We start from the raw sequence: 23,850 nt of genomic DNA on the forward strand, positions 1-23,850 counted from the left end.
GGGCAAATGTTGAGCCCGCGCTTCCTTTTTTGTTCTGCCATTGGCCACACACTTCGCTTGCCTCAAGCTTCGAACGGAGCAGCCAGTTGGCAGGTCCTCGCTCCCCGCCTCGGTCGCGGCCGACCTACAAGGACGCGCAAGCTGCGGGCCCGGGGCGGCGAGCGGGGTTGGGTAGCTCCGTCTGCCATCCCGCGATCCCGCGCCGCTGCGCGCGTGCGCACCCACACGCGCAGCTGCCCCCACCCCGCCGCGGGTCCCCTCAGACCCCTTGGCTCCCGGCAGCCTCGGGCCCCGGCTCCTCAAGTCCCGACTTGACTGCTTCTCCCTCCCCGTGCGGGGGTTCCCGCTTCCCGCGGCGGCCGCCCGCGTCTCGTGCCCACCGTTCGTCTCCGGCGGGGGAGGGCAGGGGGCTGGGAGGAAGATCCCAGCCCGGAGCGACCTGAGGCCCTCCCCGGGCGGGGTTCCCGAGGGATGGGCTGACGCTTGCGGGCGGGGCCCTGAGTGAAGGCAGGGCCGGTAGATCGCGGACGCTTCGGGAGGGGCTTCTTGTCTGCGGCCCCCGCAGCCAGGGAGCCCCTGCGAGGTGCTGCAACTTCCGGAACTCGGGGCGCTCGTCATGGGGACCATGGGTTCCTCCAAACACCCCGGCTCCCAGCGAGGCTCCGGAGGGCGCTTTGCTCCTCTGCAACGGGCCCATCTCTCTAAGGTCCGGAAACTGCCTTTGGGAGCAAGGGATGGAAGGAGGAGGGATGGGAGGAAAAGCCCCTACCCTCTCCCCTGGGGCTCTCCATGTGCTGCGCCGCGAAGGGGCCAGCTGGGGCCAGGGGCAGACCTGCGAACCCTCTCAGAAGGCCTGGGTGGTGGAACAGGTACCCCAGCCTCGTTTCGGGGAGGGCTTCTTGCTCAGTGCCTCAGTTTACCCACATCTCAGACACCTACATGCCCATCCAGTCAACATGTCTCTAAGCCCTAAACCCAGGGGGCAGACCCTGCCCACTCTGCAGCCCCCACCCAGTGGCAGAGGCAGCCAGTGTGCAGAGTGTTAGTCTATGACCCATTTACAACCCCTGCATGTCTATCGCCTCCTAGGTCTGGGCCTGAGACCAGGCACAGTGTGGACTCAGCCCTGACAGGCTTCTCGGCAGCACTGACCACTATGGCCCCACAATCCACCTCAGCCTCTAAGGGGTGTCTTCCCCCCACCTGAATCCTGAGGGGCCTGGCACTGTGACCCAGGCAAGCCTCCTCTCACAGCCTCTGTTATTTCAGACCTGGGGACTCCTGAGAGCTCCCCACAGAAGAACCCTCATGGGGCTGGGAAGGACGGAGGCCCTGAAGATGGCCTGGGCAGGAGGTTAGACTTTGGGCTCCGGTGGTGGTAGGAGCGGCACCTGGAGGTCAGGGTCCCCAAGCCCTCCATCCTGGGTGTGCACAGCTGTCATCACCTGAGCCTAGGTCTTCTATTGGGGTTGGAGGTGGGGCTATATGGGACCCTCCCTGGGCCTGGGGAAGGTTCCTGGTTGGGGTCTGGCTTGGAGGAACAAAGGAGGCTGGGGACAGGCAGAGGCATCCATCATTTTACTAGGCAGCTGCCCTCATGCTCAGTTGGGGTCGGGAGTGGGACCCCCCACCCTGCCTCTGAGCCTCAGTTTCCCCTTCAGCATTTATTTAGAACAGAATCAGGCAAGGTAGGTTTGTAGTCTGCAGCTTGGCCACCTGTGCATATTTGATAATGGTCACCTTTAGAGACCTTACAAGGATGACCTGCTGTCCTGTGGAGGGCAGGTCATGAGGTCCCATGGCCCCTTGGGTTGTGGAAGGGACATTGTAGCATTCTCCTTGCACGGCCAAAATTCACACATAACCTGCCAGCCCCAGTGTGGTCCTGCCTCCCCAGGACACAGGGAGGAGATCTAGAGCCTGACCCTGTAGGTCTAGGGCTGCTGGGGCTGTGTTCTTAGTGGGTGAAGGGCAGAAGATCTTGGTGGTGATCCTAGGGGCCCCACAGAGGCCCCCCAAAGAGGTCCCCCAACCCACCCCCTCGCATTAGGAGTCTCCTCAATCTCCCCCCCTTCTCCCCCCAACCCACCACTAACCTACATTCTGTCCATGGATTTGCCGATTCCAGACATTTCATATAAATGGAATCATATGGCCTTTTGTGTCTGACTTTTTTCACTTTGCTTGTTTTCAAGGTTCATCTCTGTTGTAGCATGGATCAGCACGTCATTCCTTTTTATGACTAACATTCCATTCTATGGATATGCCACAATTTGTTTATCCATTCATCCGTTGGTGGGTATTTTGGTGGTTTCTGCCTTTTGGCACCTGTGAATAGTGGTGTTAAGAACATTTGTGTACAAGTATTTGATTAGACACTTTGGCTTTTGGGAAGTCAGCCTAGCCTCACCTCTTTCCTAGGGGTTCTTATGGGGCTGGCCCACCCACATTTTCATGGTGAGTCAAGACCAGGCCTGGCTAATCTGAGCAGCCCTCACTTTGGCCGCAGTGACTGGCGTGGAACAGACCTCAGTGGGTCCTGGGGACAGAGGGCACTTCCAGCCCGTGGGTAATAGGCCAGTCCAGGGGAACGCAGGGCCCCGCTGGAGCTGCTCCTGACTTACCCCCTTGCAGAGGCTGGTGTGAGTCAGTTTCTATCCTCCTAACCCAACAGTCTTGCCCCCCGTCCTGTCCTCCTGTGTCAGCAGATCCCTGCGCAGAGGGAGGCCAGGAGAGTGGGTGACCCAGGCTACCCAGCACCCGGCCCTGGAGCTCAGCCCGACAGTCCCCAGGCATCCTCCCCTATCACGCGGGACCCCGCAGTGGTCCTCACTGTCTCCTTGGAGCTCCAACAAACGCACCACAGCAAGCGTCAGGAGCTGGCGGCCGTGGTCAGGATTCCAGCCTACGTGTGCCTCGGCCGCGACCGGCTGAGGGGTGGCGGGAAGGCGAGCAGGCCTGGCGTGACCCCGGAGGACCACCGAGACGGCCGTCTTCCCGGCGCCCAGAGCAGCCCCGTCGGGGCGCGACCCGGGCGAGAGGCGGGACTCCCCGAACTTCCGGTCCGGGCGGGGCGGCGGCGGGGTGGTGTTCTTGGTTCCGGTCGGAGGCTCGCGCCCCGGCTCGGCCCGGCCGGGTGGCTGTGGCTGGGAGCGGGCGGCCGGCCTCGGGTCAGCTGCCGCTGCGGGCCTCCCCGGGGGCTGGCGAGCGCCCCAGAGGAGCCTCCCATTTTCTCCCCTTTGCCTCTCTGTCGTGGGGTCACCATGTTCCCGCGTCACGCGGGGCAGCTGCGTCAGAGGAAGGCGAGCCCTTGGCCGAGGGTGGGTTTCCAGCGGGGCTGCGGCCCCGAGCCCGGCTGCCTGGTTCAGACCCGGGCTGCGGAGCCTCCCTGTACAGTGGGGATTACCCGGGCATCGGCTCGTAGGGGTTTGCGAGCCCCGTGGGACAGAATCTCTGGGGGTGGCCACGGATCTGCATTTAAGGGAGCTTGGGCGCTGAGTTGGCGGATTCCTGAGGACCCGAACGCTGGGAATTTGACCCACGGGTTGCGCGGCTGTAAGGCCTGGAGCCCGCCCTGACTCTGCCGCCCTATGTCACCTGCAAAATGGGGGGCGTGAACCCGAAGAAGCCCCTCAACACAGGGCCTGCTGGTGGCTTCTGTTGCCTGATTTGTGACTTTCTGGCGAACCCCCTCCTCCTCAGAAGCACATGAATTTCACGTTTACTTGAGTGATATTTGACTGGAATCAGGTTTCCGGAAAGGCAGGGCCGTTGTGGCAGGATGGTGTCTGGGTAGTGTAGATCCAGCTCTTTTATGCTGTTCTCAACGGGCTGGGGCCCCAAATTGGGGGCTGACGAGTGGGGTTCAAATGAGGGGCTGTGGACTCCACAGGTGGTCTCACAGCAGACTTGAATCACACCGGCCCAAGTGTCTCTACTTGCGTGTCACTGGCTGTGAGCTTGGGAAGTCACCCAACCTCTGGGGCATCAGTTAGTATTCTGTAAAATGTAAAATGTAAAATGTAAAATGGTTTGTCCAGTTAACAGACATTTACAGAACTCCACAGTGTGCCGGGTCCCAGCTCACTGCTCTAGCCATCTCCAGCCATTGGAGCCGCCCCAGCCGAGGCTCCAGTTACTGTGGTGGGTTGCCGGAATCCTGACCTTAGGAGCGTAATAAGGTGGTTTGTTACTCAGGAATAGATAACCCAACCCAGGCGTGAGGACAAGGGTGGGCAAAGTGTTGTGACAGCAAAAATGTGAGGCCTTCCAATTTTGTATCTTCTTTTTTTCCAAAAGTACTATCACAAAGTTGCAAAGAGAGATGGGTCCCAGCCCCCAGATGTGCAAGACACTGGAACACCTTGAGTTGAAGGCCAGAGGTAATTTTCCCCGTGGCTCTGTTTCGCATCTTGCTTCCACATCCCTCGGGGGCCGCCTGGATTCTGGAAGGGAAGGAAGGAGCCGAGGGCAGGGTCTGCCCTGAAGTAGGGAGGAGGGGCAAATAGCCAGTGACTGTGAAGTGAGAACAGCAGGACTTGCTCGGTGCCTGGCCTCTGACCCTGGCAGGGGGCTGTCTTGGGGGCACAGCCGCCTCCCCGGTCTCCAGCCAGGGACCTGCACCTGCATTGGACCTGGCTCTTGCATGTCTGGGAGTTGAGACAGCTGTGGGACTTCGGACACTCCTCAGCCCTGGCCCCACAGCAGGAACTATCCATCCTCTCCAAGGCAGCCAGGGGAAGCCTGCAAAAACCTATCAGATTCCGTCCTTGCCCTGCGCCAGAGTTGCCCTGACTGCATGTGTCACTCGGAGGAAAAGCCAAAGTTAGGCAGTAGGCACAGTAGGAGGCCCCGTCACCCTCCACCCTCATCACCCCCTTCAGCTCCCCCCAGCCACAGAGGCCTCCTGCCTGCTCCTTGGCCAGGCCAGCCTGATCCTGCTCGGGGCCTTCGCACTGGCTTTAGCTGCCTGACACGCTCATCCCCAGGGGCTCTGTCTGGCCCACCCTTCCCCTCTCAGATCTTGCCTCCAGGCTCACCTCAGTGGACTGACCACTCGACATGTTTACTGTAACTTTTTCTTTTTACTGGGATATTATTATTCACATATCATATAAGTTAACATTTTAAAGTGTACAATTCAGTGGTTTTTATATATTCACATAGTTGGGCAGCTGTGGTAGTTTGAAGCTATATGTGCTACAGAAAAGCATATTCTTAAAGTTAATCCATTCCCGTGGATGTCAGCCCATTGTAAGTAGGATGTTTTTACAAAGCTACTTGCTAAGGTGTGACCCACATCATTTAGGATGGGTCTTAATCCTCTTCCTGGAGTCCTTTATAAAGGGGATGGAGAGAGAGAGAGAGAAAGAGAGAGAGAGAAGCTGAAAGTAAGGAAACGCCAAAGAGCAGGCGAGCCCAGCAGACGCCACCACGTTCCTTGCTGCTAGTCCAGGACCCAGCCACGGGTCTTCGGGAAGAAACATCACCTTGATGATTCCTCGATTTGGGCTTTTTTCTCAGCCTCAGAAGTGTAAGCCTGTGAGCTAATGAATCCCCATTGTTAAAGCCAGCGCATTTCAGGGCATCTGCGCTGAGCAGCTCAGCAAACTAAAACAGCAGCCAATACCCTTGCAATTTTAGAGCATTCTCCTCACCTCAGAAAGAAAACCCCACACCCACTAGCAGTCAGCCCTCGGCACCTGGCAACCACGCACCTACTCTCTGGTTCTATGGATTTACCTGTTCTGGACTTGGTATCATACAATATGTGACCGTTCACATCTGGCGTCTTTCACTTAGCATGGATCAGTATCACATTCTTTTTATGGCTGAATTCTCATTGTATGGATAGAACGTATTTTGTTTCTCCATTCCTTACTTGCTAGACATTTGGGTTGCTTCCACTTTTTGCCTATGATAAATAATTCTGTGATAAACAATTGTTTGCAATTTTTGTGTGGACATATGTTTTCAATTCTCTTGTTTCTATACTACAAGTGGAATTGCTGGTCTTTATAACTCTATGTTTAACTTTTTAAGGAAATGCCAAACTGTGTTTGCCACAGCGGCTGCACCATTTTACATTCCCACCAGCAAGGTATTAAGAGTTCAGTTTCTCCACATCCCTGCCCACACCTGTCTTTTTGACCAGAGTCATCCTAGCAGCTGTGAATTTGAGTCTCACTGTGGCTTTGATTTTCATTTTCCTGGTGACTAAAGATGTTGAGCATCAGATCACTTGATTTAAAATTGCAGCTTTCCTCTCCCCAGCACCTCCACCCCCTTACTAGGCTCTGTTTTGTCCAGCACCACCTAATTTATGTATTTATTTTCCCTTCTCCACTAGAATGTCAGCTTCACAAGGTTTGAGAGTTTTGTCATTTGTGTTCCCTGTGCTGAGTGAATGAGTGAAACAGCAGGGAGCCTAAGTCCTGGAGCAGGTGTGAAGTGGCAGGTGAGAGCCCTCCTCCTAGGCAGCCCTTGAGTCCTGAGCTCCCACCTTGTGAGCAGCCAGTTATGCCTGCTGGGTTCTGGGGTGCAGTCACATCTGGGCTCCACATGCTCCTCCCCTCCGACACCAGACTTGTCCACCAGCCCCTCCTGGTCTAAATCCTCAGGAGGGAACTAGCTCAGCTGGTGTGGGTGCAGAGGCCAAGGACTGAGCCAGGGGTCAGCAGGGGCACAGGAGACAGAGGGGACACCACGTGTGAGCAAGGCCAGGGCGGGCATATCAGTCACCCATCACTGCTGTAATGAATCACAAGCTGGGAGGTGTAAACTGCACAAATGTGTGATTTACAGTCTGGAGGGCTGAAATCAAGGTGTCAGCAGGGCAGGCTCCTTCTGGAACTCGGGGAGAATCCGTTTCCTTGCCTTTTCTGGTTTCTAGAAATTGCCCTCATTCCTTGGCCTGTGACCCCCTCCAGGCCGGCAGAGGCCAGTCTTGTCTCAGGTGCTGCCTCTCGGTTCCCTCTCCTGCCACTTTTCCACTTTAGGGGCCTCTGAGATCACGCGGGGCCCACCCAGATAACCCAGGGTCATCTCCCCATCTCAGGGTCCTTGACCTAATCACATCTGCAGAGGTGCTCTTGCTACGGGACCCAACATGGTCACAGGTTCTGGGATTGGGACGTGGGCATCTGTGGTGGAGATGGGTGTTGTTCTGTCTTCTTGTTTCTCGCAGCTCCCTGACGTGAGGCCTGTTGGGGCTGCAACAAGCAACTCACACGTCTGGCTCCTCAGCTTGGGTGGTAGAGGGACTTTCCACGAAGTCCTGAGGCTCCTCCAGTGGGATTCCACGTGGTGGTCAACGCTCAGACCCGCACCTGACCCGGCACCGCCTCTGCCTGTTCTGTTGGTCAAAGTAGTCGGGGGCCTGTCTGGATTGAAGGGGCAGGGATCACAGCAGCCCAAGGTGTCCACAGGCCTGACCCCAGCAAGGGATGGGGTGGGGCTGCAGCCAGGCCTGTCTTCAGCCAGAGCAGGCAGGAGTGCTTCCTTGCCAGGCAGCTGGTTTGTTTTCCAGGAGACTGAGCGGAGGCCCAGGCCGGGAGGGGTGTGTGGGCTGAGTCACAGGGGCAGCTCTGGTCGCAGTGAGCAGGGGCCTGACGGAGACCTCGGGGCCCAGCCTTGCCCTGGAACCATCTACCCAGCAGGGCTGGCAAGTGCAGTTTCTAGGTGAATCTTCCTTTTGGGTGAGACAGCAATGGCGAGCCCTCGGGGCCCCTGCATCTTTGCTGGGCCTGCAGAGCCACCAGAGCCCAAATTTGATCATTCCCAGAGGGCTGTGGCTGCCTATACTTGGGTTTTTCCACCTCTGCACTATTGACATTTTGGGGTCAGATAATCCTCTGTTGTGCCTTTGCGGCATCCCTGGCCACTGCCCACTAGGTGCCAGTAGCAGCGTCCCCTCCTCCAGTGTGACAACCAAAAACGTCTCCAGACACAGGCAAGTGTCCCCGATGGGGGGCAAAACCGTCTCCAACTGGGAACCACTGATTTACATCAACTGACTTGTTTTTACTTAGACCCATTTATTTATAAAGGAAACTTGACAGCAACACCCAAAACATAAAACCAACATCAGGGGCCCGAAGAAGAAAGGAACCACTGAGGGAAAAACCACCACAAAGTAACAGGGTAATTTCTGTGTGATGACATGGAGGGCAGAGTCTTGCCATCCCGCTGTTGGAAAGGTCAAAAGATGGGCTGGAAAGTGTCAGACTCCGAGCACTGCCTGGAGACTGTGTCCACCTGTACCTACCTGTCACCTCTGTAACAGGTTACCACAAATTTAGGGGCTTGAAACAATGCCAATGTATTAGCTTATTGTTCTGGAAGTCAGAAACCCAAGTGCGTCTTGGGGGCTAAAATCAGGGTGTTGGCAGCTGTGCTCCCTCTGGAAGGGAGAGTCTGTTCCTTGTCTTTCTGGCTTGCAGAGGCCGCCTGCTCTGTCGACTCCTGGCCCCCCGTCACCCCGATCTCCGCTCCATCGTCACCTCTCTGATGGCAGTCTTTCTGCCTCCCTCTCGCCAGGACCCCAGATTACCTTGGGCTTGCCCGGATAAACCAGGATAATCCCCCCAGCTCATGCTCCTTAATCCAGTCACATCTGCTAGTCCCTTCTGCCTGGGGAGGAACATAACAAGAATACGAGGGGGACATCTTTGGGGGCCGGTGTGCTGTCCACCACGTGGCACATTAGACTCTAAGCCCCAGCGAGGGCTGGCGCTGGGCGTGGTTTGTCAGGGGGCAGCCTGGAAGAATGCTCGGGGCAGCTGATGAGCTGCCAGGGTCGAAGGGAGGCAGGAGGCCCGAGAGGCCAGTGAGGGAGCAGGTGAGAGAAGACGATGAAGGGAGGTGTGAGAAACAAGCAAAAAGGAATAAACACTCACCTGATTGTGGAGAAGGAAAGAATTTATTCATGATCTTGCAAGAACGGACGCACAGCCAGAAACGTGGCAGGCGCACCGAACAAAAGAGCACAGCAATATTTATCCTAAGCCTAACACGCAGGTCCCTCCCCTGTTTCTCCATTGGCTGGATACTCCAAAGGATACAATCTATCCAAGAGAGCTAACTAGCCCACCTTTGAGATTTTGAATTGTACAGCCTATCCGAGAGAGTTAACTAGTTTAAATTTCTTGCCAAGAGTTCCCGTCTTTGATTATACCCCACATTCCTTTATATTCCAGTAACTCTATTATTTTTCCCATGTAAGGAACTGGCGCTGATTCTAGGCTTATGTCATGGCTTTCTCTCTCTCCTTCCCTTTACCAGGGAGCCAGCTTAAGCCAGTTCTGCCTCCACTTCTCCATTTTCCCTTTTCCATGTTGCCTTTATGTGAAAGCTAAACTTAACCCTTTCTTACAGGAGGGAAGGAGCCGAGCCAGGCGAGGCAAGGCAGTGACCCCAGATCACCTGAACTGCTGAGCCGGCTGCCTTCGGTTCCTCTGGAAACTCATCTCTTTTCCTGTCCCTCTCTCTGTTCCCGCCTCTGGTTTTAGCTTTCAAGGCCCTTGAGGAAAGTTGGCCCAGCTGTCCAGGATGCTTTGGCCCTGGGTGTGCCGTCAGGCTGTCACAGCCTGAGGGGACTTTGCCAGTCAAAAGACCAAAGAAGACGCCGAGCATTCTCTGAAACATGAACTTTATTTGGGGCTTACAGAAAGGCAGAAATCAGCAGAAATCAAATGGCTTTTTCTCGCTGGGCGGGTACCACTTTCATAGGGAAGTTGGCTGCGTGATTGAAAGAAGACAGCAAGCCAGTTTTAAGGGTTTAAGACAAAGACATTCCTAAGGGTGTGGGGGGCATCCTGTGACATGGGGCTGGTGCAGGAAGGAAAGAATCAAAGGATGGGGCTTTGTAAACAACCACAATAGTGACAGCACTTGGGGGCCAGAAGCAGGTAGACCAGATGAACATTCTTGCTCTTTCATGAGACCAAGAGTTTCTCACCTCCTGCTTACTTCCCATTTAAAGTTACAGTTTACCCGTTTTCTCTTTACTGGCTTACAAAGATGATGGGTTAAACATTAGCTGCCTAGGTCATGCAGACTGCTGTGCGCCAGGGTCCACAGGCCTGTTTTGTTCAGGCCAGGGGCTGCCACACATGCCTCCTGGTACCTTTTATCCTCATGGTAATTGGTGGCTTCTCCATTTCTTATCTGCTCTTCAAGATCCAGCAGCCTGAGTCTGCCCCAGGACGGATGATAGGGCCTGGGAATCTGGGCAGGGAGGAGACCCTGAGGGAGAGGTCCAAGGAGCAGTGGAGCCCTCTTGCCGAGGACAGAGCCTCTGCAGCGTCCCGGTGCTGCAGGGTCTCTCTACAGAAGCCCCCCACATGTGAACAGTGTGGCGAGGCACTTCTCTGCCACTGCCCTGTGGGGTCCACGTAGGCAACAGGCCATGCAAATGTGGGGAGGGCACAGTGACTTCCTGCAGACCCTGCAGGAGCTCCCTCCAGAGAAGTCCCCACAGCAGTGCTCAGCAGGTGGGAAACCTTCAACCCAGCTCTGATCTCATGGAGTGTGAGCTGCCCGCAATTCCAGATAATTCCCTCCCTTTCTGTGGACTGACACAGGAAGATGTTTCCCTAGAGCTCAGAGCCCCTCTGGCTGCAGTGCACACGCTCATGTGTAAGAAGCCACATTTATGAGAAGCCATGGGTCCAGACTGTGGCAAGGCACGGAGGATTCACGGGGGTGAGAAGCCCCACTGGTGCAGGGAGTGCATGGCAGATGGCCTTCCAGGCCCACCCACGTGCCCCAAGTTGTGGCACAGCGCAGCACCAAGCTACGCCAGCACCAGCAGCTGCCCTCTGGGGAGATCTGCTCTGACCGTGGCAAAGGCGAAGTCATGCACAACTCACGTGTGAGCCAGCAGTGAACGTACACTAGCGAGTGGCCCTCCAGCCATAGCTGCAACCTCAGCGAGCATGGGAAGCTGAAGGCAGAGCTCCAAAGCAAGCTCTGACTTTGTTCCTGCACAGGTAAAGAGGCCCCAAGGCGGGTGGTTTGGTGTGGAGCCACCGCAGGGTAGAAAAAGGGAGTGGGGCAGCCCCAGCACCCCTGAGAGAGACGCACAGAGAGAACATGTAATGGAGAGTTAAGAATTAAAAATAATTATGCTTACAGAATCATCATGTAGACGCTTTTCTTACTTTCTCCTATATCGTAAAATGGCCAGAGGGAAATGCCTGAGGTTGCAGAACTGTGGTTCTGCTGCCTTCATCTTTGATAATGATTGTATCACCTAGAGCCTTTATCTTGTGCTTGTAAAAACCTCATAACCGGCCCCACTTATACCTCCTTATCCTGTTTTACAACTTTAGAGTGTTATGATCAGAGAAACAGCCTCTAATGTTTATTAATGAAGGAACCTGAGTCAGCCTGGAACTAACCCTCCCCAATTCCTAAACTATCTTGCTGGTCAGAGCGAGCATGTAATCAAGCTACGCTTGCTCAGTCATTAGATCATCTCCAACTTCGTCATCTCCAGCCGTTATGCTCATTGTCCTAAAGCCAGCCTCTCTTTTGATACTATAAAACCATTACAGTTACTGCAGTTCAGGGAGACAGGCGATAGGCCACCTGCTCTCCCGCCTCATACTAGCAATAAACCCTCTCTTTGAAACCCCCCACGTCTCAGGAAGGGGTCATTTGAGGGCGACACCCCGCTCCCCGCCTTTGATAGTCTCGGGCGGTCCCGAACACGTGTGCTGGGCTGGTTAACAAGGTTTGATGTCCCCGCAGGGGCCAGTACTCGAGAGGGCAGGAGCCGCCGAATAGATGGGGACAAAATGCAGGTGACGAAAACAGGCAGGAGGCCTGACCTTCGACCCAGGAGAGCAAGTACACCTTTGCGGTTCTCAAACTGGGGAGCTTGAAGACGCTCAGATGCCGGGCGCCGCCCCAGAGGTTCCTATTTCACCGGTCTGGCAAGCAGCCCGCGCACCCGGACGTATTAAACTCCTAGGCATTTCTCCCCAAAAGCTGGTCCAGCAGAGCAAGGCAGAAAATGACAGACCGCCTCTGGGGGCCTCTCCTAGAAACCTGACAGGGCGCCAGGCCAATCAATCATCGTTTCGGCCAATCGCGTGCCTTACCACAGGAGGGAGGTGGGCGGAAGGAGCCGGACTCTGCCGCCCAACCGGGACGCCGTCTCTTTGGCGACGACGCAGGCTCCCGCCCCGCCCACCAGGTAGAGGCTGCCTAGTTGCCATAACAACCGGGGAGGCCGGTGCTGGCTTTCTCGTCAGAGATGGAGCAGGACACGGCAGGACTACACTTCCCAGCAGCCTCTCAGAGGGCTCCCGCCGGTTCCCGCGGCGGCCCCTACCCCTCAGTGCCGTGGCGGCCCTGACGAGGCGGAGGAAATCTCCGCACTGCGCAGCGCGTGCGGAGCGGGGACCTGGGAACCCGCGAGGGTCCGCGCCCAGCGAGTAAGTGTTACTCTGCGCGGACGCACGACCCCAGCCCGCGAGGCAGGGCCTCCGGGCCGTGAGCGCGGCTCCCGCCCCCTGTCCCCTCCTCCCGGTGCGCGGGGCCGAGGCGGAGGCGGGACGCCGCGTTGCTTCCGGTCCGTGTGCTCTGGGGGTCCGGGCGGGCCTTCAGGTCTGGGCGGATCTGCCTGCTCCGAGTTCCGGCTCCCGCGAGCCCGTGTTCCGGGTGGGGAGACCGAGCCCGCGAGGCCAGGAGAGCCCAGCCCGCCGCGCTGTCGCGGCCGACGGTCGCCCCCACTGCCTGTGGTCCCGCGTCCCGGCCTCTGCTCTTGCAGTTCGCTTCTCCCGTCGCCTGCCATGGCGGCTCCTCTGCAAAGCCAGCTCGATGTCCCCTTCCCAGAGAGGCCTGAGGAACCGCTGGCCCTGATGTTCTTCAGGACTCGCCCTCTCGAGTGGTTTCGTTCACTGGCCGCTTTACTAGTGCCCGCGCTCCTCTGCTCACCCACCAAAGAGCAGGGTCCGGCTGTTCGGCCGCGCCGCGTCCCCCGGGCCTGTCCGGGGCAGAGGCTCCGCGAGGCCGGGAGCGCGCTTGGCCTGGGGCTCCTCGGGCCGGGCCCTCAGAGGGAGGCCCGCCAGCCCCCAGAGGCCGTCTGCGCGCAGAGGACGTTCTTTCCGACGCCGTCTGGCCTCGGGGGAGTACAGAGGGGAATAGGGTGGACGGGTCTGGGACCCCGCGCGGACCATGGGACCCGCCGGTGCCGTCCGCGCCTCACCTGCCCACCGGGACTTCCCTGCACACCTTCTGTGGCTTTCAAGGACATTGCCGGCCTACGTGCAAATCCGTGAGGTCGCTGAACCTCACTAAACTCCTTCCTGTGCCAGGAGTATGTTTTTGCTACTAGGCTATGGTGTTTCCTTGCAGGAGACTCTGCTGCTGGCGCTTCAGTTCCCCCTCTGACAAATCAGCAAGGTTTTGAACTTCTGGGTGTGCTCAGGTCCCCCCAGATGTGAGGATGTTTGCGTGTCATCAGGTACTGTAAAGTCACCCCCAAAGGGCCCTTACTACCCCTGCAGCCCTCAAGGGTGACCTACTACTAGTCGCCCAGTTGGAGGTTGTAAAAAGAGAATGTGGCTCATTTAATGGCCACATCAAGTTAAAAAGCTTTCTGTTCAAAGTGGAAGGCTTGCTGCAGGTGCTCGGTGTTTTCTCCTTTCTCTGTTTGTTAATTCCACAAGCATTTCTTGAGCACATGCTGTGTGGCAGGCCCTGCAGTGTCCCAGACACCTCAGGGTTGCCTCAGTTTTGTGTCTCTTTTCCTCTGATCCGTGCAGAGGTGGAGCTGACACCCCCAGCCTTCACCAGCAAGGTTTTCGGAGTGGGTGGACAGGGCGCTTCTGCCTCCCTGACACCCTTTGATCGGTGCTCCTCACACACCCTCCACGCCCGTCTGGGTGGCGGCAGCCCTGGTCTGTCCCCTACATTCACACTGACCCCAGCCCTTCCCTGCACAACCCTCAGAGCCGCATCCTTCTGCTGAATCCTCGTCCCAGGGTATTGACCTCGAGCCCTTGGGTGACCTCCCCGGTGCCTTTCCCACAGTCTCCAGGCTCCCGGGCATCTCCTGTGTAGCCTGACATTCTGGGTGTGGGGTCTGTTGCCTGCCCTACTGTGTGCTGCCGGGGAGGCTGGAGGGGAGGGAACGTGGCTCGGGTGCCCGGCTGCCTGTGAGGTGCCCCTGCCCGCCCACACCAGAATCTCTTCACCTGCACCCCAGGGCCTGGTACACACTCTGAACGTTTGTGGGGTGTCTGAATCTCAGCTCCAGCTGCACACTCCTGGGCAGGTGGCTTCCTTTGTGGATTTAATGAGCTGCCATGTGAGGAACCTAGAGTCCAGGACATGACCTTCGTGAGCCCTCGGCAGCTGCCCCGATCTGGCTTCGGGCCTGATGTGGACCCCACACGCAGAAGGGGAATGTGGGAACTCGGTGCTGGCCGAGGGTCGAAGCTTGAGGGAAGAAGCTGGTCTGAGCCTGGGGTGCCCCAGCCCACTGGGCGCAAAGCAGCCCATCCCTGCTGCCGCCTAGTGCCTGTGTTAGGGAGCAAGGCCGAAGTGTTGGCAGCGAAGATTCCCGCGGCCCTGCCCAGTGGTGGCCACTGGGTGTGAGGGTGCCACATCCCCGGGCGCATGGCCAGTCTTTGCATGCGACCGCCATGCCCTGGGCCCCACCTAGCAGGGCCACAGGCCTGCGAGCAAGCAGGGGTGATGAGGTGAGAGCCCAGGGCTGTCCACCCCGGCCCTCCCTCCACTTCTCAAGGGCTGTGTGCTGGGGCCGCGCTCTGGCCTTCCCCCAGGCAGCCTCAGGCCCCTCTGAGCCCCAGCACCCCGTGCCTGATTGTTCAGGAGGATGACGCCCACCGTGGCCTGCTTGGTGATGTCGGCTCCTGGCCTGTGCCCCTGAGGGACCAGTCAGGGCGTTAGGGCGGCTCTGTGCTCTGAGGCCTGCTCGACACTCTTTCTTTCTTCCTTTCATTCACACCTGTTTCTCGCGTGCCTGCTGCGTACCAGGCCCAGACCGGGCTGCTGACACAGGGAGCAGGTGGAGGGTGTCGCCGGCACTGTCTCCATAGCACCCAGTGTCCAGAAAAGGGGCTGGTGGCCATGCTCCCGTGGGGTGGGAGGGCACCCACAGTTCTTGTCTCTAAGTGGTGGGCGCGCTCCGAGCTCAGGCCCGGGGCCGGGAGTGGGGGCAGACTGGGGCCGCGTCGCTGACCGGCTCTGAGGCGCGGGGCATCCTCTTCCCTAAAGCAGAAGTGATGCGCGGGTGGCATGCGGGAAGGCGAGTCCTCCCGGCCCCTGATGCGGCTTCCGTGGTGGTGCCGATGGCTGCTGGCTCTCCCCAGTCGCTGGGTGGGAGGAGCCGTGGGGCGGGTGGCACGGGGCGGACGGGCCCTTTCTCCTGCACTGGTTCCCGCAGCCTGGCCTGAGCGGGGGGGCTGGGGTTTGAGCGGGAGGAGGGTGGGCTGCCGATCCTCCTCCACTCCTGCCCTGCTGCCCCCCGGGGTGGCTCGCTCGCTGTGGACAGGCCGCCATGCCAGGGCTGTGTTCACACGGGCTGTGCCAGCCCAGTAGGCTCTAGGCACCGCATTTCACCCCCAAGGCAAGGCTCCCCCCCCACCCTCTCAGGAGACAACATCCTCTCCCCCTCCCTCCACCACCGCGGACCCTGTCTGGACGCCCACAAGCTCCTTCCCAGCAGTGACCCCTCTGCCCACCCCATGACCTCCAGGACCGCCCTGTTCCTTTCCACTGTCCCCTCTGGTCACCAGCCCCAGCATCTGCTTCCAGCCCTTGAATCCTCCACGTTCACTCCTGCCCTGCATCTCGGTGCTCCCTTCCCAGGGTGGTGGCGTGGCTCTCCCCTCTGCTTCAGCCCTCGGCCGCCTTCCACATAGCGTCGGGAGTCAACCCCAGGAGAGCCGGGGCTTGTCGGCCCTGGTGGCTGCACACAGCACCCCTGGAGTGTGGGATGGGCCTGGCATACACGGGCCCTCAGTGGGCGTTTGTTGAGCAGAGATGCCGTCATGTGAGCCAGGGTGACTGACGGGCAGCCCCGACCCCACGTGGGGTCAGTCCCCACCGAGAAACTGCTGGGTCAGCAGGGCCAGTGCGGGGGCAGGTGTCAGACCCAGGGAGTCACAGAGAAGTCACCCTGAGCCCAGGTGCGGCCCAGGAGGGCCGTGAGAGGGTAGGCACACAGCCTTGGGGGCATCAGGCCTGGGGAGGGGCCCTGAGCCTGGGGAGGGTCCTCTGGGCCGTGTGGTCAGAGGCTGGGATGCAGTGGCATCACAGGTGGTCCCTTGGCCCAGCCCTGCCCTGCCAGCTCGGATCACTGACTGGGGTCCAAGCCGTGCCCTTGCCCAGGACGTCAGCACCAGGTCGTGCAGGTCTGCAGGGCTCGACCCAGAACACCCTAATGCACCTCTCAGACCCTGCACCTCAGAGGCCACTACACCAGCAGCTGGGGGCAGCTGCAGGGCCAGTGGGCAGCCAGGTGCAGGCCTTGTCCACCGGGCGATGGGAGGGGCTGGGGCAGCTGCAGCACAGGGCTGGGGAAAGGCTGCCCGGGCTGTGGCTTTGCTGCAGCCCACGTGGGGACCAGGATTCCGGGTCCCTCAGGAGGGAGGGTGGGCGGTCCGCACCGCGCTCAGCCTGCAGCCCACAACTGGAAGTTGGTCTAGCTTAGTGGGGCAGCCTGCGGGCTGGGCCAGGAGCAGGGGAAACAGCGCACAGCCACAGCTGCCGCCCAGGGGCAGTGCTGGAGGCAGGTCCTTGTCGAAGCAGAGCCACATCTGAGGTCTCCAGGCCTCCCCCTCCCCCCACAAGCCCTCCTTGACCCTCCTCCCTCAGGCCCCCACCCCTCCACACATCCTCTTGGGGCTCTCCCAGTCCTCACGCCTGCGGGGGCCCTGTCCCAAGACTCCACAGTGACCGGCCGTCCGGTTGGGCCAGGCCATTCCAGGTGTCTTCTCCACCCTGGGAGGTGGGGGTGCCTGTGGCCTCTTGTGCAACCTGGAGCCCGAGGCCAGCAGCGCTGACCCGTGGCAGCAGCGTTCCCTGGAAACCTTGGAGCAGGTGCTCGGGTCACTGTCCCTGCAGCCTGGCAGAGCTGGAGGCCGCCCCCACCGAGGAACCCGACCTCCCGGCACGTGACGGCAGTGGCCCGGCCAGCTGGGGACGGCCGTCTCCTGCCCGCCTGCACCCATGGTGGGGGCGCCCCCTCCCTGGGGCTGGGGGCCGGGGTCGACCTGGGGGCTCAGTTGTGCAAAGACAGAATGGGCGGCAGGGCCCTCATCAGGGCTCATAGCCGGCCTGAGTCTGACCGTGTCCCTTGGCCACGGCCCTGGGGGTTTCCTCCTGCGACGTTGGCCGGGCCTGTCAGAGGCGGAAGAGGGAGCTCTGCATGTTTGTCTCTGACCCACCCAGTGCATTTAACTTCCACGCAAAACAGTTTGCCCCCAGAGCGCTGGCCAGTGCATTTCTGCCACCTGTTCACGGCAGTGATCTAAAAGGAAGAGTGACCAGTCGCTCGGGTGGCCTGGATGGAAAAGTGAAGAGGGGTCTTGGTTAAATGCTCCCTGATGTCTTGGAGTTCCCAGGGAAGTTACCGCAGGCTGCTGGGTGGCCAGATGGAACTGCTCATTAGCAATCAGCAAAACAGGTGGAAGTGAGTGTTCCTGGGAGAAGTAGAGCAAATGACCTCACTAAATAAGCCCAGTTTGCCAGAATGTTGGGTTAAGGGATATCGGCCCTGAGCGGAAAAGGAAACACAGCAAAAGGAGCGCAAAGCCCTTGCGCTCCACGAAGCGGTGATCTTGGGGTGCTGGGTGAAGGCACGCCCTCCCCCCGGGTGTGCTGCCTGCCAGGATTCAGGCCCCCAGGGCTGCGCTGGACATATCCCTCCTTGTTCTGGGGGAAAAAAAGCTAGAAAAAATTGTCATTCTTTCTCAGGGGCTCTTTTTTTTTTTTTTTTTTTAATTCATTTTATTGAGATATATTCACATACCATGCAGTCATACAAAACAAATTGTACACTTGATTGTTCACAGTACCATTACATAGTTGTACATTCATCACCAAAATCAATCCCCGACACCTTCATTATCACACACACAAAAACAACCAGAATAATAATTAAAGTGAAAAAGAGCAACTAAAGTAAAAAAGAACACTGGGCACCCTTGTCTGTTTGTTTGTTTGTTTCCTTCCCCCACCTTTCCACTCATCCATCCACAACCTAGACAAAGGGGAGTGTGATCCCCATGGCCCCCCCAATCCCACTGTCACCCTTCATAAGCCACATTTTTATACAATTGTCTTCAAGATTCATGGGTTCTGGGTTGTAGTTTGATAGTTTCAGGTATCTACCACCAGCTACCCCAATTCATTAGAACCTAAAAAGGGTTGTCCATATTGTGCCTAAGAGTGCCCACCAGAGTGACCTCTTGGCTCCTTTTGGAATCTCTCTGCCACTGAAGCTTATTTCATTTCCTTTCACATCCCCCTTTTGGTCAAGAAGATGTTCTCCATCCCATGATGCCGGGTCCACATTCCTCCCCGGGAGTCATATTCCACGTTGCCAGGGAGATTCACTCCCCTGGGTGTCTGATCCCATGTAGGGGGGAGGGCAGTGATTTCACCTTTCAAGTTGGCTTAGCCAGAGAGAGAGGGCCACATCTGAGCAACAAAGAGGCGTTCGGGAGGAGGCTCTTAGGCACAGTTATAGGGAGGCCGAGCCTCTCCTTTGCAGCAACCATCTTCCCAAGGGCAAATACTGTGGTAGAGGGCTCAACCCATCAAACCACCAGTCCCCTATGTCTGGGCATGTTAGCAACCATCGAGGTGGGGTAGGCCAATACCCCAGGGGCTCTTTTTTTAATACATTTTTTATTGTGGAAGGCTTGGCCAGGGGTGGAAGGGTTCTGGGGAGTGGGCAGCTGAGCACTGGGGGTGTCCCTGTTGCTCAGGAGCTGCTGAAGGTCCTTGGGTGCTCCTGCAGCTGGTGCAGACGAGGGTGGAGGAGCAGGGGTAACGTCTGTGCACAGGGAGGAAGCCCAAATTGTGGCCGAGAAATGGGGCAGGAAGGTGCTTTCTTGCACCTTGCTCTGGGCTGCAGATAGCTGGGGCCCCCATTCAGTCGGCATCAATTTTGGGGTCCTCCTTTGGCTCAGCTGTCCCTTTCTCCCCTCTTGGGACCTGCCAACCTCTCCGTTTTTCTCATCTGCTTTTCCAGATCAGCAACCAGAGCGCTGGTCCGGAGCTGGCCCCAGGATCCCCGAGGCTGATCTGCTGGGAGCCACCCTGGTCCAGAGGAGAGGCCAGGGATGGAGCGGAGGCCCCTCGCAGAGGGCAGAGCCCGGAGCTGCGCCTCTCAGGAGGGAGACCTGTGGGGGGGGGCGGCGGGCGGTAGGCCGACACTCCCAGGCCCCCAGAGCTGCGGCTGCTGCGGGAGCCCCCTCGCGGGGGAGCCGTGCGGTCCCACCTCCTCTTGCGACCCGGACCTCGTCACGCCCCAGGGGCCAAACCCTGGGAAGGGAGGCTGTCGCTGCCCGGTGAGGCCTCGCCGAGCCCCGGCCAGAGGGCAGTCCCCCGCCTGTGACGGTTCTGGCGGGCAGGCACCTTCCCGGAGCTGCCCGCGGGCCCAGCCGTGCGGAGACCACTCGGACGACAGACCGCGCGACCCTGGGACCGGCACGCAGGCCTTCCCCGGCCCCCCGCAGCGGAGCCCTTCGGCGGGGCCGTCCCACGCAGGCACACAGCCGCCAGCGGGCAAGGGCCCCCCGATCCATCCCGAGCGCGCCCCGGCGCCCCCAGCCCCGCGGCGGTACGCGTGCGCCGAGTGCGGCAAGGCCTTCGCGCGCACCTCCAGCCTGCTGCAGCACGAGCGCATCCACACCGGCGAGCGGCCCTACGCGTGCCCCGAGTGCGGCCGCGCCTTCGTGCGCTGCTCCGGTCTCCACCGCCACCGGCAGACGCACGCGGCCGCGCGGCCCCGGAGGAACTGCCTGCGAGGGCGCCCGGGCCCCCGGCGGGAGGCCAGGCCGTTCGCGTGCGCCGAGTGCGCCCAGGCCTTCGGCCTCTTCTCGCACCTGGTGGAGCACCGGCGCGTGCACACGGGCGAGAAGCCGTACGCGTGCCCCGAGTGCGGCAAGGCCTTCAACCAGCGCTCCAACCTGAGCCGCCACCGGCGCACGCACAGCAGCGCCAGGCCCTACGCCTGCGTGCTCTGCGACAAGGCCTTCAAGGGCCGCTCGGGGCTGCTGCAGCACCAGCGCGCGCACACCGGCGAGCGGCCCTACGGCTGCCCCGAGTGTGGCAAGGCCTTCCGCGGCTGCTCCGAGCTGCGCCAGCACGAGCGCCTGCACTCGGGCGAGAAACCCTACATCTGCCGCGACTGCGGCCAGGCCTTCGTGCGCAACTGCAGCCTGGTGCGCCACCGGCGCACGCACACGGGCGAGCGGCCCTACGCCTGCGGCCAGTGTGGCCGCGCCTTCAGCCAGCGCTCCAACCTCACCGAGCACCAGAAGCGGCACGCGGGCCGCGCCGCGCGCTGAGCCGGATCCGGGCCCTGAGCGCACCGCACACGTTCTGGCCTTGTAAACCTCGCGGGGTGGACGGCGCGGCCGCAGGTCTCACGAAGGTCGGCGCGCCCAGGCCTATGTGTCCCGAGGAGGCGCCTAGTCCGCCCCCCATGGTGGCCTCACTGCGCCCGGTGGTACTGGGAAAACGGGGTGAAGGGTTTCCCGTGGGCCCAGCCAGCGAGTGGGACAGGCAGGTCTTCCACCAGGACCTTCAGTGCCCTTCCCGCTGGCCGCAGTAGTCCTCGGTGGTCACGCGGTGGCCGGGCTCTGCCTCTTCCCGTAGGTTTTCACCAGGCTTCCTCCGGCCACCCGGGAGCAGGGGCCCCTTGCTGGGAGAGAGGGTCTGCAGTGTCCGGGTGGATTCCCTGGCACCCCGGGGCTGCTCTGCAGCTGCGGGACAGGGCGGCGGCCTGTAGTGCTCCAGTCCGCAACCCCGAGGGAGCCCACCCTGGGGTGGGTTTACCTCCACTCTCAAGCAGGTGAGGCCTTAGCCAGTCCAGGACCAGCCACTGCCCCTGGGAAAACCTGAGGATGAGGTGGGGGCCGCCCAGGGCTGGGCAGACACTGAGGGAAACAAAGGGGGACCGGGTGGTGTCAAGCCCCACACTGGACTCGCTGTGTGACCTTGACTAGCTCACTTCACCTCTCTGTGCAAAGTGGGGCAATGACAGCACCTCGGGTGAAAGTGTCATGTCACCGGCTTGGCTCTGCCTGCTGAGGGTCATGTGCCCCATGTGTGTGACTGGCCTGTGGGCTCCAGCCTTGTCCCCCAGGGCCCCTCTTTCAGGTCTCAGGCTGCACCGGATTCTGCCTTCTGTGCAAGCTGCAGCCTTGTGGGTCCTAGTGGGCCCTGGCTTGTGGTCCCTGGGGGGTGAACAGAGTGTCCGGCCTGTGTGTGCTTACGTAAGTGCTGGAAGGACAGACAGACGGATGGGTGCGTGGTGTCAGGACAGGTCCCCGTGTCCTTGCCTTACTACAGGGGAGGATGCAAGAGTGGGTCAGCACTGGTGGTGCCTGCTTCGCCTGTCACCACTCCCCACCCTGCACCTGGGACCCTTGGGCGGGTGGTCCCGGCTGGCTGGACTTGCCTTGTCCAGTCTCCTGGGCATCTGAGGCCAGGGTGGAGTCGCAGGTCCTCCCTTTCCCTCACGTCCCCCATCTGGGCCTGTCGGCTCCGCGGTCAGGTCCCCCCGAGAATCTGCCCCTTCCACCCCTCCTCCTGCCCCCCGCCCAGTCCCCCCTCAGCCTCCTGGGTGCGGTGGAGACCCGAGCAGCTCCCGCCCCCTCCTCTCAGCAGAAGAAAGTATTGAGTCGTCAGCCTAGTCCTCAGGTCCCTGCAGGGCCGGGCCCGGCCACCCCTCACCCCGTCACCACCCGCAGGCTCTCCCCTCCCGGCCTCCTGCTGGCCCATGTCACAGCTGCTCTGTCTCAGGGCCGGCCCCGTCCCAGGCTAGGTTGTCGGCTGCTGATGCCGAGCCCCCGGCGAGGTGGGCTGGGAGGTTGGTGACGTGTCGAGGCTTCCTGGTGAGAGCAGGGCAGGCCTTCTGAGCTGGTCTGTAAACCCTCAGAAGAGCAAGAAACGGAGGCCGGCTTGGGGGTGGGATGGTGCCTGGGGTGTGGGGCTGTGGTGAGGGTTCCCAGGCACGGGCCGGTGGAGTGTGGGGACCAGAGGAGGGGACACCCGGCAGTCCTCTTCGGCTGGCCCAGGGGAGGGAGGAGGGAAGTGGGGGGCGGTCAGACAGCGAGAGGTGGGGGCTGTGTCTCCATTGCACTCGGGCTCCCGGGCACACGTGCCATTCCCGCCACACGGTTTGTTCATGCACCTCCTTCCGGGCTCCCTCCCCAAGTGTCACCTCCTCTGAGAGGCATTCGCCCCCCCCCACCCCGCTGGGCCCGGGGTGGCCTTTTCTTGTTCACCGCTGTGTTCCCAGCACCTGGGGCAACTCTTAGTAAAAGTTGGATGGATAAACAAATAAATCTGGAGACAGAAATATCTGGAAACTTGTCACCATCAAGGGAGCTTTTCACAACCCAAAACACCTAGTTCCCTCAAGCTTTAAGGGGTCAGGAATTCAGGCTTAGCTGGTTGGTTCTGGCTTGGGGTCTTGAGGTTGCAGTCGGGCTGTGGGTGAGGATGGCAGCTGTCCCAGGGCTTGTGTGGACCGAGAGGATCGGTGGCAGGTCCTTGTCCTCACCTGGCCTCTCCCAGGGCTGCCCGGTGGCCTCGACATGGTGGCTGGTTTTCCCCATAACGGGCCAGGAGACAGGCTGCGGAAGTCAGTGACACCCGTGGCCTCGTTCCGGAGGTGACACCCTTCGTTCTCCACATTCACTCTTGAGCAGCGTGTCCTTCGGTCGTGCTGACCCCAGGGGGCCCCTGTGCAGCAGGGAGGTGAGGAGCTGGGGGCAGGGTCGCGCGGGGCTGCTTTGGCTTCCTCCTGAGCAGCAGTGTCCGGTGAAGCCGAGCACCCCGCCCTCCGAGGGGGGGTGGCCTGGGCAGTCACACGGACTCTTGCCACCACTGCCCTCCTCCTAACGGCGGTGTCCTCCCCCGGCTGTCCACCTCTTTGCCTTGACCTGGGCCTCGGCTTCCCCTCCAGCCCCACAGCTGTGTCATGGCTCTTCTGCGTGGCCAGCTCTCGCTCATGGCCACGTGGGGAGGAATCCTCTCCCACGCGAGCCCCGGGCCGGGCCTTGCCCTCTCCCTGCCGGGGCCCCACAGTGGGGAGCGGGGAGGCCGCTGGGGCCCCGCAGTGGGGAGTTGTGCGCTGGCGGAGCTGCAGGGACCACGCGAGCCCGGATGTCCCGTCCCTGGGCAAGTCCCTCGGCCCCCAGGTCCTGAGCTGCTTCTGGCCCCCTTGTCACGCGGTGACTGGCTTCTGACCAACAGAATGTGGGGAGATGGGGCTGCGTCCCTCAGGGACCAGGCGTGGAAAGCATCGGGGCTTCCGCCTTGCGCTGTCCGTGCACGAGAACGTGTCGCCAGGATATTTCATTTTGATAATTAAAATCTTCAACCCCGTGATGGTCGTATCTGAGCTTCATGTCAAAGGAAATCTGCGTCCTTCCCTCCCAGCCCTGCTTTTTTTTTCCTCCAGTCCAGTATAATCAAAACAAAACAAAAACCCTCTTTCTAGGAGTATAACACATGCAGAAAGTGCCCGTGATGTAAGTGCACAACTTGCTGAAGTTTCCCGAACCGAACCCGTTGTGTGCGCAGCTCCTGGGCCAAGAAAGAAGACGTTTCCAGCACTTAGGGACCCCT

General features: G+C 59.9%; 2 protein-coding genes across 4 annotated transcripts; one reads left to right on the forward strand and one right to left on the reverse strand.

Annotated features, from left to right (window-relative positions):
- Positions 1-588: 588 nt before the first annotated feature.
- LOC119521811 (collagen alpha-1(I) chain-like) lies at positions 589-12,802 on the reverse strand. The gene is made up of 7 exons (XM_037820481.1): positions 12,388-12,802; positions 12,108-12,213; positions 11,835-11,923; positions 2,834-3,553; positions 2,625-2,712; positions 2,097-2,328; positions 589-719 (listed from the first exon to the last, which is right to left on the reverse strand). The coding sequence occupies exons 1-5, from the start codon at positions 12,800-12,802 to the stop codon at positions 2,702-2,704; spliced, it is 1,341 nt and encodes a 446-aa protein (XP_037676409.1). The 3' UTR covers positions 589-719; positions 2,097-2,328; positions 2,625-2,701.
- On the forward strand, positions 12,136-20,687 carry ZNF837 (zinc finger protein 837). Of its 3 annotated transcripts, XM_037818972.1 has the most exons (3): positions 12,136-12,443; positions 13,366-13,474; positions 19,238-20,687. In XM_037818972.1, the coding sequence occupies exon 3, from the start codon at positions 19,329-19,331 to the stop codon at positions 20,556-20,558; it is 1,230 nt and encodes a 409-aa protein (XP_037674900.1). In that variant the 5' UTR covers positions 12,136-12,443; positions 13,366-13,474; positions 19,238-19,328; the 3' UTR covers positions 20,559-20,687. The 3 variants fall into 3 exon arrangements, with proteins under 3 accessions (XP_037674900.1, XP_037674899.1, XP_037674901.1); XM_037818971.1 differs by lacking the exon at positions 13,366-13,474; XM_037818973.1 differs by lacking the exons at positions 12,136-12,443; positions 13,366-13,474 and adding an exon at positions 15,320-16,192.
- The last annotated feature ends 3,163 nt before the right edge of the window (positions 20,688-23,850 follow it).

The sequence above is a fragment of the Choloepus didactylus genome, chromosome 27 (genome assembly GCF_015220235.1).
Source record: "Choloepus didactylus isolate mChoDid1 chromosome 27, mChoDid1.pri, whole genome shotgun sequence".
Lineage (NCBI taxonomy): Eukaryota > Metazoa > Chordata > Mammalia > Pilosa > Megalonychidae > Choloepus > Choloepus didactylus.